Consider the following 18,265-nt stretch of genomic DNA (forward strand, 5'->3'; position numbering starts at 1 on the left):
CTTTTGCTCCCAGACTGGCTTTACTTTATTGGGTAGCTGACAGTCGTCAACTAAGAAACGCACCCACGCTCACAACAAAATCTCCCTGGATACACAACTTAAGCAGTTTCTTATGCAAATATTCCCCTGAAAAACTCTGACTGAACATAGCCAACATGTGCAAATAAGATTAGTTCACATCCATCCGTGGCTCTCAACTAAAACTAGACAGTGACCATTATCTTCATGCTGTGATGTAAAAGAGCAAATAATCAACTGTAGAAACACACACATCTGATTCAATAAACTTTCTTGAGACACCAAAACACATAAAAATTACATTGTGGATTCACTCAAGGCAGATATGAAAGAACCAAATCGGCCAACTTATATTTACATGTGACACACCCAGAATTTTGTTTGCAAACTCTTGGCCTATTATAAGAAACGTTTGGTGCAGACGAAAAACTGCCTGACCTGCATGCATACAACAGAATGGAACAGCAGTTCTGCCACGTTTCACCAGATTTGATTATGAACGATGTCACACACAGTGTACAGTACTAAAGTGCAAAGTGTACAGTTATCTAATCACGATGCCTGGCCTGTTCACACCTCGTATTAACGTGCTTTGGAGCTATGAAAAAACAAGTTGACAGCACAGACACATCGTCTTTCATGCCTGTCTATTAATGCTTACATCACTTTTGTCACTTTCAAAAGGCCCCGTGCACAGTTATTACATCCACACCATGGATGTATTCTGAGACCTGGATACAGTATTAGAGGTTGGGCTGTGTTTATTCCTGTGAAACTTGCTCAATGGCTCATGAAGCCTAAAAAGCTCTATATGAAATTACTGTGATGATCAGTGCTGATTCAGCACCATTTGGCCCACACAGCGGGCGCACTGGGGACTGAGCTGCGACTTCTGGTTTAGAGCTACGCTAACTTGAATGGGGATAAAATTATTTCATTATGCAGTCAGCAAGACTTTCTAAATGTCTTTCTAAACATCTACGGAAAAGGTATTTTTTGGGCAATGGCATCATGTGAGAGACATGGGAGTTTAAATTCCGCTGTTTGGCCACTACGACAGTTTGCATCACAGCGTGAAGCACTTGCTGGGGCCCTGGTCCATACTTTGCTAGCTGCTGCTGGTCATGTTAGCGGTTATTTCAGTACAGCTGGAGGAATCGCTTTTGGCAGACTTCAACACATCTCCTTTCACAGGGCAAAACGGGAAAAGGTCACACAATAATTCATCCAACTCGTAAAATGGTCAAGTTATAGAGCAATTGCACCGAAACCACCACCACGTCCTGTATTGATTAAGTAGTCCTTGTGGATAGAGCATCAGGACACTTTAGAGTTTTCACAACAAACGATTCATTATGTGGTCAGACCACCTCGGCAAGTGGTTTAAGTGTTTGGATTCCAATCTGTTGCTGGTCATTTACAGTTGCGTGTAGAGCTGTCCACTTGTGATCGGATCACTTAGAGAAGCATGTTATTATCAGGTAAAAACGGGGCTTACAAGAGAGCCTGTGCATCTTTGAAGGTTTAAAAGCTACCCTGTGGAGTTTCCTTCTAAAAAAATTAAGTTATGTTTACATTTGTGTTTCTCACTAAGCTTCATGGAATCTTTAGGGCTAAAAAAAACCGCATAAAAATACACATAACAAAAGCTAATTTATTTTTACTTGAAACTAGTATTTTTTACATCCATGTTTGCTAGCTTGCAGTTTTCTTTGTCCCTGTGTTTTGCTGGTGCACTGCTACTTTTCTTGGCACATAACTGCCACCTGTTAATCAGTGGAATAGTGTGATAATAAAGGCAGGAATATGAATCTCGTCACCCGCATGCTTGTGCGTGTGCACAAGATATAAACAAAATGGGGACCCATGTTGCGCCACAAGTGGTCAAAAACTCCACAGAGTACCTTTAAAGAGAACATTTTTAAAATATAAGCAGTGAATATGACACTAAAGATGAACTTTTCCCAGTTAATTTGTTTACATTCGTACCTTCAAACATGTTTAAAATGACCCTGACACAAGTGACAAAGACTGAAACAAAAGCTAACAAAAAGAATTCTTAAAAACCACAGAAAGTTCAGTAAGAAAACCACTGTACTAGTATGAAACACATCCTCTGGCTTATTTTTTCTCCAAAGATTCAATGCCTCTCTGACACTGAAATCTGTGGTTGTTGCACAATTCACATTTTGGTTAGTTTCTCTGTGGTGCTGCTAGTGACCACAACCACTGCAGTTCATCTTTAATAGCATTAACTGGCCTTAAGGCTTTGCCACACAGCATGAGGAAATTTTGAATAATTCAGCTTTCCCACATACAAAGCAAAAACAGACTGTGCTGCAGCTATTTGAAGAGACATAATTTTCTTAGTCATGACACATGAACACAGACATGGAACGAACAAATACAGGCTTTTGTGGTGAAATGAACCCCTGTTTCACTTGACCTCGACTGACTTAGCTGGATAAATGAGGGCCGATGAAAAACTTTGTAGAGGGCATTAATTCTTGCGTTGAATCGGGCAGAATGAAATAAAGTCAATGGTTATTAGGATTTGAGCATGTAATACACAAGAGATCAATAACTTTTTAGGCTGAAAAAAGTTCAGTAAGTTTTGCATTATCTTGAATTTCTGCTTCATTTATCCAAACTCCTGACATGTTACGACCTTCCATCTCTGAGACTCACTTTGATATACAGGTTTGGGTCACTAATTTTTAAATGCATATTTCGAACGTTAATGTAATTTTACAGTCCAAAAAATACATACTCAAATATATACATTTGATAAAGCAACATCCACCACATACTGTAACAATGATACAATGATATGAGCCAGAGCTGAGGTGTTAATCCCAGATGTTTGTGCGTGTTTATCTACACACTTCCACGATCTTAGAGCCGACGCTGGGGTTAAACCATGTACACACAGATATGGTTCTTCACTGGTTGATAGCGATCAGACTGTGACACCAAAGCAAAGCGCTTGTGGCTGAATTACACTTCTCCATTATTAGTGGCTTCAGAGCGTGAGCTTATTCACATGCGCTGCAGTGAACATCATCTTATAGCCAAAGCTGAATCCTGTACGACATTCACTTGCACACCATGATAAACTGAGAGCAGCTGCTCATCACGTGAATGAAAGCAAGCCGATGGAACAACTCTTTTCTGCCTGGACACTTATTATATTATATTTACATATTATTTGTACAACTTTTGTGTTATTTTGACATTTTTTCCTTTTTTATGCCCTGAACAAAGGTGCCTTTAGCCCTATTCGAACAGGACTTGTACTTACAGGGGACCTCATGTGATTTAGAAATTAACCCTTTCGTCTGTGTTTCTTGCGCCGCATTTGCACACGATAAGCAAAGTCTGTATTTAACTCAAACTGACTGACATTATCTCCCGAATATGATGCACAGTCATTTGTAACTCAATTTTACACAATAACAAAACACTAAACGGTACCTCTTACAGATATGTGCAGTGTTAACTTCCTTTTTTCCTGTTTTACAGGGTTCCCACAGTCATGAAAGTCCTGCAAAAGTCATGGCATTGCACAATCACATTTTACAGGCCTTCAAAAATCATGGGATTAGTAAAAATCATTTAAAGTTTCGGAATGGAAATTTGTTGTGTATAATGAAATTGTTAGTTATCTTCCTAGACAACCTTCATGTAACTTAACGGCAAATTTGTTTTCTGTAAAAATTTTGTCCCTGAAAATTCATGGGAACCCTGTTTTCAGTGGGGCTTAATCAAGCTGCCACATATAATCTTCATAGTCACACGTAGTCATCCACTGCATAATTTTTTTGAGATTTCTGTCCTCTGATGGATTTGACCTTGCTCTTTTAGCAAATGGGTCTCCATGCAGTGTCATGAGATAGGCCTCCTGCACCTAAAATGCTGTGAAAACTGTAATTGCCAACACAGCCTCCTTAATTCTCAACCAGGAAGAGCATACAAAATCAAAAGACCTAAATTTGACTCCATATCGCAGAAATGCTGTTTTGCACGGGACTAATAATTTCATGTGACCTCTTACCTCTGTGTTTGGCGAAATATGGCAAGTAATTTTGCTGTAGTTTTTACCTCACAAATTACAGACATGGCAGATTCACACAGAACTGAGATCACAATCGACCTCTGCAGTTTTTCCGAATGACTAGAGGCCCCCTGCTAATAATAGTCCTATGCAAATATGGCTTTGGTAAACTACCACTGCAATGCATTTGCACGTCTCCCTATTCCTGTAAATTTGAATAAAGTTAATTTAAAAACTAAGCTGAATTCTTCTGAGGTGGTCCTCACTCTCCAGCTCAGTGAAGTCTCAGCTCTAATAGTTTTGCAGTTCAGGAATGTTCTTGTAGAGGTCCAGTGAATCAGGGTTGGAAAAAGCTCCTCTTTGCGCCACCTCCCGGCCCGCAATCACCTGCTTCACAGCCACCTCCACCTTCTTACCGCTGATGGTGTACTGCAGAGGGATGAAGAAAAGTGCTGTCACTCAACCCAGAAGTGACTTTTACAGTTGTAACCACTGTGACAGGATAATCTGACAGGTTTGTTCATATCTGAGTGATATTCATATTTCTCTTACAGGAATGTCTCTGGTCTCCAGCAGCAGAGCGGGGACGTGTCGGGCAGACAGAGCTTTTCTGATGGCTCCTTTAATCTTCGCCACCAGCTCTGGACAGAAGGGCTTACCAGGTGCCATCTTTAAGAACAAAATAACTCGCTCCTCTCCATCGGCGTTGTACTGAGGAACGCAAAGACTGTCTGTCACTTCCTCAAACGCCTCCACTGCAGAGAGAAGAGAAAAAGGTCAGAGTAGAGGACACGGAGGCAAAACAAAAATGAGGAGAGCAGATGAGAGGTGAAGAGAGAAGAGGAGGTGAGAGGTGAAAAGAGTCAGGGAGCAAAGAACAGAGAAAAGGAAAAAATGGATTGTTGCAAAAGTTTGAGCAAGAACAGAGAAAAATGTTTCACCTTTCACAACTTCCAAATAAGCACAGAAACTACATTCCTGTTGCCAATACTAAGAAGAAAGTGTGCTTTTTCCGCATTCTGTTGGCTTAACAAATAATTGACGATTGACAAAACATTTTTTTAACCGTCTTAAAAGAGGACCACGACTCGATTTAAGATCACAAAAATGCTTTGCCGTTATCTTTCATCATTTCATCCTTTCTTACACCTACACTTCCACCTGTAACTTTCAACACTCACCAATGTTGTAGATCTCCGAGCTGCCAAATCGGACTCCGTTGGGGTTCAATGTACCGTCACTGCAGAACAAACACAAGTTCAAGATCCAAAACTCTGGTGTCTGTCATTGAGAATCCATCTTGTCACACAGAAAAAGAAAACTACCACCATACAAAACAATTTCTGTTCATGTAAGCTCATGATTTTTCTCTCTTTATACAATATGGCAACTATATGTTTCTCTAATATTTGCTTCCATACAAGTATATTCCATAGTTTCAGTTTATCTCCATTTATCCTGGAAGAACTGAATCCTCTTCTGCTGTTTTTTGACATAAAGCAATCTTATATTGTGTCATAAAGCAGCTTAAAAGCCAGTACATGCTACAGAGCTTTCTGAACAATACAGTGTAGTGCTGTGCCACAGCTTATGCACAAATAGGCCACTTTAAACTGTCCACTTGCACAGTTGTACCATAAGTAAATGAATCATCTAAATTTAAAGTAAAAAAACTGTTTATTTCAACATTCAGTAGCTCTTCCCTGTGTAGAACAGTTAATGTCTGACCTTCTGCCCAGCATGACAATGCCTCCTGTCTTTGGGTTGATTTTACAGTAGTCTCCGTGGGCCCACACCCCTGGAGAAAACAAGAATGTGGTAAAAGGAAAAAACACATTTAAAACAGACGCAAAACCATAAAACCACAATAAACGCAATATAAAAAATTAATCAAAGTATGTTAAATGCATGCATGCAAAGTGTTACGTGTATATGTTTACTACATCTAAGTTAGTATTGATATATAATGTTTCTGTCAGCTAATACAGCTGTTATCAGGCCATTAAATGGTCAGTGGTTATAAGCGTGACAGACATGGGTTTGAAGGTCCTAGCAACACCTACTATAAAGTTCAAACGGCTTTTATCAGGCCCTGAAATAGCAGTTTATGTTTACTGTTGTTATGACGGCAGCAAAATCAGAACTGTCACCAAGGAAAGAAGAGTTTTTGCACCCATGTGAAACAAAATGTCAGCTTTGACTTATTTCAACCAGAGACTTCTAAAACTGGCTTATAATGATGTTTTCCTAAAACTAACAGCAGCATTCATGTAAACACGCTGGGTGGATCGCAAAATTTTTTGCCGCCACTGGATATCAAGCAAAAGCCAAAGATTGTGTCATAGTAAGTTGCTGTGAGCTTTAAATTCACCACTTCTAAGCAGAAATGAGAATATAATGCTATTGCAGAGCCAGAGGTGCAGAGTCTCTTCCTCCTCTGCATCATGCACGCAGCTAATTCTAACAGAGTAGAAAAAAGGAGGTAGAAAAGAAAGTTAGGAGCGTTCACTCCATAGCAAAATCTGGGGATGGTTTGGTCCCCAGACTTTGCCATGGAGTAAACACTGAACACTGTACACTGCACAGCACACTGACTTTCCAAAGAAACTGCTCAACTTAACGCAATTTCAGTTGACTGGTTTCCGAATGATGATTCGAATCGTTGATTTTCAAGAGGCAGCCCTATCTACAACAGTGTTTGTGACTAAACCTAATGAAAGTAAAAGTAAAAGTTAAATACTGTGACAGAAAATTGTAACTGTTTCATAAAGTTGACAATGCTAGCAGACATTTAATAAGCTGATAACAGTCTTTGAACCTAACTGTAGGTGTGGCAGGCCTCTTCAAACCCATATCTATGAGGCTCAAAACCATAGATAACAGCCAGCTAACGGGCTGAAAACATCCAAATTGGTGTTCCTGTGCTTACCAGGATATGTAGAAAAGTACGCTTTGTGATATTTGCTCCCATTCTCGTCATTCCAGAAGTGTGTTGGCTGGCAGGGGATTGGTTTCAAGCACACAAGCTCTCCGCTCTCTCCCCATACAGGCTTACCTGTCCACACACACACATATTTCACACGGAAAAAAAAGGTAGACGCTCTGAATATACTTTGCCAAAATACACACATACACAAACACACTCACACACATATATAAATCATTTTCAGATAAAAAAAAAATCACCTGGTGATGTATCCCACACTCAGAGAACCTGATACACTTTAGTGTGTGGTTTCACACAGACCTCACCTCCTCCCTCAGGACGGTGTTATAGGCTTAGAGACCGACTAATATAATCCCAAGCTCTTCCTACAAAACTGCCTTTAAATTATCCCTCAATCCACTCTCCTTTGAGGTGGTGGAGATATGCCAGCACAGCCTGCAGCAGGGATCGGGAGCTGGGGAACAAGGGACTTAAATCAATGAAAAAAACATAGAGGGCTTTGAAGACTCCCAGCAAGATAAAAATCTCTCCCTTTTGTTTGGATTGTTAATTTTTTAAAAAAGCGTTTCCCTGACGTTTTTACCTGTATTTACCCAGGGAACGTCCACCATTTACCCTCTTGATTTTTCAGCAATGGCTAGCTTGAAATTCATGCCAATGCATACAGGTACATCAGCATATGGAAGCAACCAAGTATGACTGCAGTCTTGTTCTGTTAAGCAGCTCCAGAGGCAGATGGGAAATTTGCTCAAGGGCATCTCAGCAGTCGACTGATTAATATTCCTCATTAATATTTTTCTTTTTCCTCCTAAGATTCAAACCAGCAACTTCTTTACAACTTCTGCATGATCCCTGGACTCTGTTGTCAACATAGATTTCTCAGTAAATCCCTTGATAGAGTTTTGGCTGAATGTTGACAAAGGCAGTGGTGCTCCATTTGTGAGCAGTTCAGCCACACACACTCACTCTTACCGTCAAGGCTCCAGGCTTCCACAGCGATGCCGAGGTTCCTTGTTTGGATCTCGCCCCGATACACTGGAACTGTTGGGTTCTGACCCATGAAACATGACACGATGTCAGTGCCGCCTAGGAAGCGAGATGAAAGAAAAATAGACACAGAGGGAGAGATTTAGTTGGTTTATGGTTTGAAATTAAATATGTATACTTCAATAGTATTGAAGTATATATAATATATATACTTCAATAGAAATCTCTGCACCTTTATGAAGCTTCTCGTCTCAGTTAGGTAATCTTTGGGATTTAAAAGTGGTGATGGGGAGGATGGTTTACTGCTCTCACTAACACCTTTTCCAGCAGTAGCTGTTTTCAAAAAGGGTCCAGTCCAATAAAAAAACAACAACTGTACACAAAACTGAAACACAAAGTTACCATTTGGCCACAGACTGTATAAAAGAAATGGACCACCGTGACATCACCCAGTTTTGATGCCAGGAGTTTGACATTTTGGCCGCCACCAAGGGGACTGAACCCCTGCAATTAATGGACAACCTGTCCTATAGGGATGACAAACAATGACTATTGCTGCAAAATTCATTAATGTATTGTTTATTTTCCAATAAATGATTATACATGATTATGAGTCAATAAAACTTCTAAAAATACTACAAAATGTCCACCATAACTTCCTAGAGGGAACTTATATAGCTTGTTTCATTCAACTGTATACATTGTGCTGTATATATTGTACTGTATATATTGGTGTTAGAACTGATATGAGTGATATTTAGAGCCAGAAGTTAACATATTTGGACAAGAGGGTGGATCTGTGGAGGAACGAGGGGTAGATCTGACTGATTGGCTGACTTGATGCCTCACAGCCTGTCATTCATTATCCATGCCCTTAATTATTCAGAACTTTAAGCCTTAAAATGTAAACGGGTGAGTTACATACAAATTCACACCTGCACAGTTTTTTATGAACAGGGAAATTGGTGATGGAGACAAAATCCATTTTTGTAGTAGTCTGATTAACAGTCTAAAACTTTACATATATACAAAATACCATAATATACTACAACAGCTAAGAGTAGCAAATCACATTTTAGACATTTTAGAGGCTGTAATTACCAAATATTTGGCAAATTAGCTCGGTAAATGATTTATATAGCATCAAAATTGGGAGTAACTCATTGTTTTCCCAGTAATACAGTCATAATGTGTTAGTTGTGGGGGTTTTCTTCACCTAGTAACAAAAAAAGTTAAATACTGCAGCTTAAAGTTAAAGTATAAAAAAGAATAATAAAGCTAAACGTTATAACAAACAAGTTCCAAATAATCAGTCTCAAATGGTAAACTTACATTTTATAGCTTGTTTACTAACCAGCAAGATAAGGTATCTAACTAAGTATAGCATCATAGTGACAACCAACCTGAGAAATTACTAAACTTAGTTTTGGTATCAATCTTGCATTACGACAACACAAACTGGCAGTGTTAGTGCCCTGCTCCACCTCCATTGACCTATATAGAAGTTCTACACTGTTGCAGCATGAATCCACACACACACACACACACACACACACACACACACACACACACACACACACACACACACACACACACACACGCACGCACACCTCCTCTGCCGCACCATCCATTTGTCTCTTTCCACCTTCCAATCATTTACTATTTCTGACACCTTCTATTCATCTCTCTTCCCATTGTTTCATCTCTACCTCCCTGTTTCGTTCCCTCTCTCTATCACAGACTCCATCCATCCATCTTGTTCGCTGTCTCTCGACTGCTCTCTGCCCTTCTACAGCTCCTTCCTTCCTTTCCTCTTGCTTTTCTTTCTGTTCTTCACACTCGTTCACTCTCTTTGTCTCTCTCTCTTTCTGCCAGGCTCTTTATTGAGCTTTAATTGGCTCCCAGGAGGAAGTAGAAACTTTGTCTTCTGATTAAACACACACACTTATAGTGGGAAGACACGCAATTATTTTATTATTACACTCGTTTTAATGGGTGGGTACACACACAAAAACACACACGCACACACAAGTATATTTTAAGCCAAAAGCCAATGCGGCTTTCTTAGGATGCCTTCCATCATCAGCCATTTAGTGTGTGTGTGTGTTTGTGTGTGTGTGTGTGTATTATGAGTGTATACACAAGAGGGTAACTTGTCACACTGATGTGATGTTTCCAACAGCAGTGACTATTCTGAACAGTGAAGAAAAAGATTTTTTGAACTTCCCAGTTTGTGTGTGTATATTTGTGTGTGTACGTGTGTGTGTACGTGTGTGTGTGTGTGTGTGTGTGTGTGTGTGTGTGCGCACGGCTGCTTTCATTTGTGTAGGTGTGAGTGCTTTGAACATCCTCTAGCACAGTTTGGGGTCAGACAAAGCCACCAACTGAGACACAAAAACATCCAGCTAACCTACGCATGCAGTCATATATTTAAAAATGAATTATGAAAAGAATGCACATCAGTAAAGTCAGAGTAGGCGCATGTGCATGTGCAAACACAATAAACTCAACTTCACAGAGTAAGGGGAAAAAAAACAAAAAGATGAAAGAGAAAAAAAGAGGAGAGGAGAGGGGAAGAGAAGAGAAGAGAAGAGAAGAGAAGAGAAGAGAAGAGAAGGAGCAAAAAGAAAAGAAAAGAAGTGACATATGGGCAGTCAGACGGTGGTATATAAGGATGGAGGAAATCCAGCAGTGAAAGTGTTAAAATCCGCCAATGGGGCTCAGCAGGGGTCTGTAATCCCTGCTGACAGAATAACACACACACACACACACACACACACACACACACACACACACACACACACACACACACACACACACGCACACACACACATACACATATATACACACACACACACACACACACCCTGAAATATATGTATAACAATATTCACATTAACTCACACACATCAGAAACGTTTTTTACACACACACACACGCAGTGACACAGGGTGAAACCTACAAAGGGGCCCATCACATATGTCACTGTGACCACCAGTCAGCCCCATACGCTGTGGTAAATCCCATGAACACACACACACACACACACACACACACACACACACACACACACACATGGTGAGTGTTGACCTCAGGGGTCAAGGTTAGGTCTGTTGGCAGCCAACAGGGTTGGAGCCTGCTGTTGCCCTTGGCGACAAGGAGGAAAAGTGATGGGGCAGGACCTTCTGCCCACACACATCTTGTCACTATATTCCAAAAAATAATAATCTTAAAAGATAATTACAATTTATTACAACTTGGGTGAATCTTATAGTTATGGATGTCCCCTTTATAAATTATGATAACACTGTACTCATCAAAGCAACTGCTGAGATTTAGAAACACAAAACATTGCTGCAACAAAGTCTTATGGAGCACTTGGGATGAGCAATTTAGAAAAAATATCTGATTTTGATTATTTAAGGGGATGGTCCCTTTTTAATTACCAACTCAGCCTTACAGTGTAGTAAGGCGTGTTAAGGCGATCGCGGACTGTAAACAAGCGGTTAGGCCAAAATACTAACATCAGTATAATTGGAGTTTAAATAGAATGACCAAAATAATTTATTTCCCAGACAACTGTTTGTGCTCACAACTACAGAAAGACGTTTGGTAAGTACAGTTGTCAAACTGTAAATTGTGATCAGTGTTGACAGCAGAGAGTTTGAGTGAAACTTTTAGAGTTCACCTTTGTTTTCTCTTTCACACAATTTTGGCAAATCTCGGCATATGCATGGTCAGACTGTTCTTGTTTCTTGTTTTCTTGACTTCTTGTTTTTGTTGTCACCATGTTCCCAAATCTCGGCAAACTTAGTAAAATGTTATGATGATAAATAGGAGTGATGGCCAACACTTTAAAAATAAGATCCAAGTTGTACTAAAAGAATACTTCACTCCCAAAATGAAAATTTGTATTTCAGCTACTCACTCTGTGTTTTGTTGAAATTGTGAAAAAAACCTTCGCTTGCCTCGCATACCTCCAGAGATCAAAGAATTCATAAATGCAGAAAATCCACGATAAATTTAAGTGTCCCTAGTAAACTCTCACATAATTTGTGCAGTATAATCCAAGTCTCACTAATCCAGTTGTATGCTCAATACTTCCCAAGCACATGCATTTTTGCTAAAATCTTACCATTTATAATTGAACTAAAGTAAAACTTCGACCTCTTCAAAGTCAGATTCAATTTTAACAAACAAAAAATCAGTAATTTTACCTTGCTGAACACAGGAGCTGCTGGTCTATCACTGCCTCGATCAGTTAATTATTTTTGTTTTATTACATGACTTCTGTGTTTTAAAGAGTTAGTTTGAATTCAGCAAAGCCACACAATAACAAAAACTATCAATCGAGGCAGTGATAGACCAGCAGCCGCTGTGCTAATGAGGTAAAATTATTGTTTTTGTCATAGGAGTCTGGCTTTGAAGAGATCACGGCTATGTCATATCAGATCTCCATTACAATGTGCTGTCTGTTCAGGAGGTACTGAGCATATGACTGTATAAATGAGACTTGGATTATACTACATGAGTTGTGAAAAAGTTTTTAAATGCATGTTAATAAAGAGTTTTGCTGTCGTTAGATGTGGACATATTGGACTTCAATTTATCAAGAATTTTCTGAGCTTTTGGAGTCTTTGTTTATCATGAAGGCAAGAAATTCAAGGTAACACAGTGACTGACAAATAGTTGTTTTGGTTGTGAAGTATTCCATTCGGGGTGTGGGGTTCAGGATTTAGGATTGTGCAGCCTTGTACCAATCTCATTTTTATTATACTAAATTTATATTTTGCGCATATTTGTGAATGTTGGGGCGTGGGAGAGGGGCAAACTGGTTTTAGGATGTGGTAATGAATGTGCCCTGGTAATTTTGTTGCTGCAATTTTGTACAAATTTGTGATTTAGCATGATTAGGTGGGGTGGGATATGGGGATGATAATGTCTGTTATTTGTCTCTATTTACATCAAAATCTGAAATGCATTTATTTGTTCCACCTACCTGCCCAGTGACTACGGGCAGAAAATAGCAATTTTGCTTAAACCTGGTACAATGCAGCTCTTCTTGTTTTATATAAGGTTAATGTTTCATTGTGCACTGTCCCCGTCTAAATAAAATCACATTGCATAAAAACAGCTTTTCCTTTAACCAGCCTCCTATTAGATTCAGGACCCGTGGCTGTGGCCATTGAGGTGTGCGTCTGTCTCTGTATGTATATATAATTACGTTATGCAACACTGTACCTCTCAGTAACGATGATTGTCTGAAATCTCTGTTTACCCCTCAATACAGAATGAAAAATTGAGAGTTAAGTATGTAGAATTGAAAAGGTTAGACACAGCCTTGGTCATTACTATTGACGTAAACACTTGACTTCTACAGTGGCTGCGATTGTAAAAAAAACAAACAAATGTAGTAATACAAAATTTGTGCAGAGACACATGCAGGCATGGGTGATTATACAACAGCAAAAATAACTTAAAGAAAAAATACATAGATGTAAATCAATGAGTCACTCAGCTGTTTCTGTCCTTCTCTTCTTCTCTCTCTGGGTGACATTTCAGTCGCCACTTGTGTATCTAATCCGTCTGCCTGCAGGTCATTGTGTGCATGTGTGTAAGTGTTTTTGTGTATGTATGCATCTGTGGCTATATGCTACACCCATCAGGGTTGTCACTCAGTCTGTGCGTGTGTGACGATCAAAGCTGCTCCTCAACGTGTGTGTCCGTAATATGTCAGTCACCCAGGCTGTGCTAAATGTTAAACGTTTCAGGACTCACAGAGAGAGACAGATAGCATTCTATTGTCCTGTCAGCGTAACAATGGGCTGAGAGGGCTTGCATTTGTGTGTGTGAGTGTGTGCACAGGCGTTGTGGGTGGTGAGGAGAATGCACAGTTCTATACAATTTTTTTCCCCCTTTGTGTGTGTCAGTCCTTTTGTGTCACAGATGCTTTGTTGATTCATTTTGCATTTTTATGTGAAGCTGCCAATGTTAATGTATAACACGGCAAAAGTATTTGGAAAAGCTTCTGGTACTTATGGCCTTAGATGGAGCGAAAGTATCAGAAAAATGAGCGAATGTGTCCCAGACAGAGTGTGTATCAGTCAGTCACCTGAGATGGAGCCCAGCAACACGTTGCTCTTGATGCAGCGGTAGACGTAGTCGTAGCTCTGAGGTTTGAGAGGAGATCCAGTGGACAGGATGGTGTGGAGAGACTGGAGGTTGTGTGTTTCCGCTGAGGCAGAAAGAGACACGAGACAAAATGACTTAACTAGAATTACAGCCTTTCAGTTGTACAGAAGATCTACAATGTCAGCACAGTTTCAAGGTGGGCACCCAGGATTAGTGTAACAAATTCAGTATCTGACCACATGTCTCCTCTTCTGTTCCTGAAATACGATGTTGAGTGAAGGCAAGGGAAACATTTTTGCAAATATTATAATGTCATAGCGTTTCATCATTTTATCTTTTTAGACATTTCTGTGAACCTTTGTCATAATAAGCATGCGAATTATTCTTGGGATGTGGCCAAAAACATGTTTTGTGAGGTCACAGTGACCATGACCTTTCACCTTCAACCACCAAATCGAATTAGTTCATTCTTAATGGACCTGTGATCAACAAAATCTAATCAGTTCATTCTTGACTCAAAGTGGATGTTAGTTCTTGAGATATTGCGTTCACAAGAATAAGACAGAAGTCACATGACCTTGACTTTTGACTTATGGCCACCAAAATCCAATCATTCCATGGCTGAGTCCATGTTAATGATTGTGCCAAATTTGAAGAAATTCTCTCAAAGTGTTCTTGAGATATCACGTTTTTGAGAATGGAATTAACAGATGGACATCCTGAAAATAAAACAGAAAACAAGAAAACAAGAAACAAAAATTCTATACATTTCAGCTGTTTTTAAAATGATCTAGTTATTGAAAAATCTGATCAATGATTTCAGGTGCCTCTCATGATATATTTAGTATACGTTTAAACTTATGCTTAAATATCAGGGAAATCAGTCATTAGGAATATCCCTACTGTATATCATTGGGTTTGAAAATGTACATTTTGAGTACTGACCAAAATTTATTTTAGTATCAATGAAAGATAATGGACAAGTATCAACAATTGGCATTGAATGTTGGTCATTTTTTTACTGTTTTTTTTTTTTTTTTACTAAATTAAAAATCCACAAACACTAACACACACACACACACACACAGAATTTAAACATGAGCCAGCACCTGTTCACAGCTGTGGCTCCATGCACCCCAACATGTTGTGTTATTGCGATCTGCCACCCTGATGTGACACCAAATGTGAGCTTGCTTGTACCACACGCATGCACGTATACACACACACCTTTAGCCTCTATCCCCAGGGTCCATGCATGCACGCGCTTTGTCTCACACACACACACACACAATCCACAATCCAATAACAACCTGCAAACTAATGAGTTTCCAATAACTGACCTTCAACCCCTCCTCCCCAAACACACACTCGCACACACACACACACACACACACACACACACACACACACACACACACACACACACACACACACACACACACACAGTGGGAATTCTTGCTACCCCCCACCATGTCTCCAGGTGTCTGGTCCAAATGTCAGCCCAGGGAAAAGGGCCCGTCCACTGGGGCAGCCAGCAAAGAGGCTCCCCCTACCCTTCCCAGCCCTTTGGAGGCATGCCTGCACACATAAACACACATATGCAAACACACACAGACACACACCTCTCCCTCTGCAATGCCCTCTTTCTCTAATAAGCATCCAAACACACACACACACACACACACACACACACACACACACACACACACACACACACACACACACACACACACACACACAGTGCCAAATGGATCAAGTGGCGGGCTGACTGAACAGGGGTGGAGCAGAGAGAGTCAGACTGACAGAGAAACATTTTGTTTTCCATGCCTTCCTGTTTACCCACAAAATTGGGAACGTGCGTAGCTAATTTACAAGTTGCAGACAGAAAGATACACAAAGCAAACCCCATGAATAAAGATTTGTGGTGATTATAACAGCGCACTGGGAACTGAGACACACGGCAAGTGTTTATGCAATAAACATCGGTGATAAGTGCTAATTTAATTGAGGAGAGGAGAGGAGAGGAGAGGAGAGGAGAGGAGAGGAGGGGAGAGGAGAGGAGAAATTAGGTAAAACACAAAGTGTAAAAAGTAAGAAAAGCAAGAAAAGGTAACGAAAAGTAGGATACAGCTAAGCCCTTTGCATTAGTTATAAGTGGTAATTTACATGAAGATGAGGAGAAAAAGTTTTGAGTTTAGATGAGGGAGTGAAGAGGAGGACACGAAGAAAATGGGGAACAAAAGAGCAAAAGCTTTCATATATAATTACATAAACCAAATGCCAGCTTATGTAATTCAATTTTACTTTGTTTTTTACCAACCAAAAGAACTGCACCGCCATTAGTGTGAACCAAGCATGAAAGTTGAAATACCATCAAAATAATCGCCCCTCAATGGATTAAATTAACACCAAATTGCCAGTTGGAGCCTCCCAATTTAAAAAAAGAAAAAGGGCATTTGTTTGTTCTTTCACAACCCCGTATGTACCTTTGCAAAAGAGCACAGCAGAGCAGCAATCATTTTCACATGCACTTCTAAACTGGATTTTCCTTGTCACAGAAAAAAGCAAAGTGAGAGCGGCACATATGCAGGTGAGCAGGAAGGCTAATAGGCACAAGCACAACTCTGATTATGTGTATAGACCTGGCTCCCTCTCTGGAGAGCTGTGACACAAAAAGCAATTAGTTGGTCCTATCCATGACTCATGTGAATTATCACAACAGCACTTTTATCCATTCAATTTGGTGTCAAAAACCAGAACACAGGGCAAACTGTTGATTTATGCAGTAAATGGCATTTAGAGTCAAACAGCACAACTATTACAATGATTATTGTGTCCATCTGCTCTTATTGTTCCAGCATTCCCACAGAGTAGATGTGTGTTTGTGTTCTGTGTGTGTGTGTGTGTGTGTGTGTGTGTGTAGGTGAAGGCATTTCTCTCTGGGTTTCTGCTTGTTATTTGTGTGCGTCCATGTGTGTCTCTGGATGTCTGTGTGCACGCTCATGTAGTACACGTTTGTGTCTGTGGCAACAACTCACCGGGTTTCAGGTTCCTCTCCTGCAGCACAGATAGCCACTTGGCCCCGGTACCAAAGATGGTGATGCTGAAATGATAAACAGAGACAAGAAGAAAAAGACGGAAATTAGTTTTTTTTTAACAAACTAATATGAAGGAGCAGTGAAGCATTGTTTTCCAGCATTAAAAAAAAAAACATTATTCAACCTCATTAGAAGTCCATTATTTTTGGGAAAAAAAGAATTTGCGTCAGCGTTGCCAACAATGGCAGCCGTTGCAAAAGCCCTCCTACATACTACATGTATTGTTTATGCATTGTGACAGCAGAAACTTTTTAACAACAGAACCAAATTAGCAAACATGATGAATCATCCTCTGGGGTGGTGCAGACACTGCCAGATTTCATAGCAATCTGGCCGATCATTTTTGAGAAATCTTGCTCAAGAAGACCAAAGTGTTGGGCAGCTAATTGGATTGACAGACAGGCTGACATCATGATCTTTAATCGTCATTTGTGCTGGGAATTCTAGATCGTGTCCACCAAAATTAAACAAGTAACAAGTAACAAGGCTCTTCTCCAACATATTTTGCTTTAGTCCCCAAATGTTTCTGACTGTCTTCATCAGGATGGTGATAATTATTACAGCATACTGGAGAAGGGTTGGATGACTTGCTGATGGCCTTGTGTTATCATGGCTCGAACTTGAACCATTGTTTGCCAAATGAGCACAACAAAATGCATTTTCTGCTTGCCAAAAAAAAAAGTGTGCGAATACATCACGTAGACTGATGAGCATATACAGTATGTGTTGTAGTATAATGTCATGAGGGGGCAACAAGCTTACTCATAACTTTGCACAAGTAAAGTGACTTGCACCAAACACTGGGGCTTGTGGCTTGGTTACTCAACCGGTCTTACTTCAAGTTGTGAAGAAAACTTTATTTTTCTTGCATGTCCAAGAATCTAAAACACTGAACATTATTAATGGCTTGAACTAAAGGGGGACCACATCAAACGACAGCAAAATTAAATCATAACAAATATTTACAAACTCTCACACAATTTGTGCAGTATAATCCAAGTGTCATTTATCCTGTTGTATGTTCAGTTC

General features: G+C 39.9%; 1 protein-coding gene across 1 annotated transcript in view; it reads right to left on the minus strand.

The window, feature by feature from the left end:
• Nucleotides 1–272: 272 nt before the first annotated feature.
• aacs (acetoacetyl-CoA synthetase) overlaps nt 273–18,265 on the minus strand; it is a 49,200-nt gene continuing 31,207 nt past the window's right edge. The window contains exons 11-18 of the mRNA XM_042487708.2: nt 17,177–17,241; nt 14,119–14,241; nt 7,992–8,105; nt 7,002–7,127; nt 5,801–5,870; nt 5,254–5,312; nt 4,625–4,827; nt 273–4,501 (exon numbers count right to left, since the gene is read on the minus strand). Coding sequence (XP_042343642.1) covers nt 4,364–4,501; nt 4,625–4,827; nt 5,254–5,312; nt 5,801–5,870; nt 7,002–7,127; nt 7,992–8,105; nt 14,119–14,241; nt 17,177–17,241 — 898 coding nt within the window. The 3' untranslated portion in view covers nt 273–4,363. The remainder of the gene's footprint in view (nt 4,502–4,624; nt 4,828–5,253; nt 5,313–5,800; nt 5,871–7,001; nt 7,128–7,991; nt 8,106–14,118; nt 14,242–17,176; nt 17,242–18,265) is intronic.

This window comes from Plectropomus leopardus, chromosome 4, assembly GCF_026936395.1.
Source record: "Plectropomus leopardus strain MGB_pleo_1.0 chromosome 4, ASM2693639v1, whole genome shotgun sequence".
Lineage (NCBI taxonomy): Eukaryota > Metazoa > Chordata > Actinopteri > Perciformes > Serranidae > Plectropomus > Plectropomus leopardus.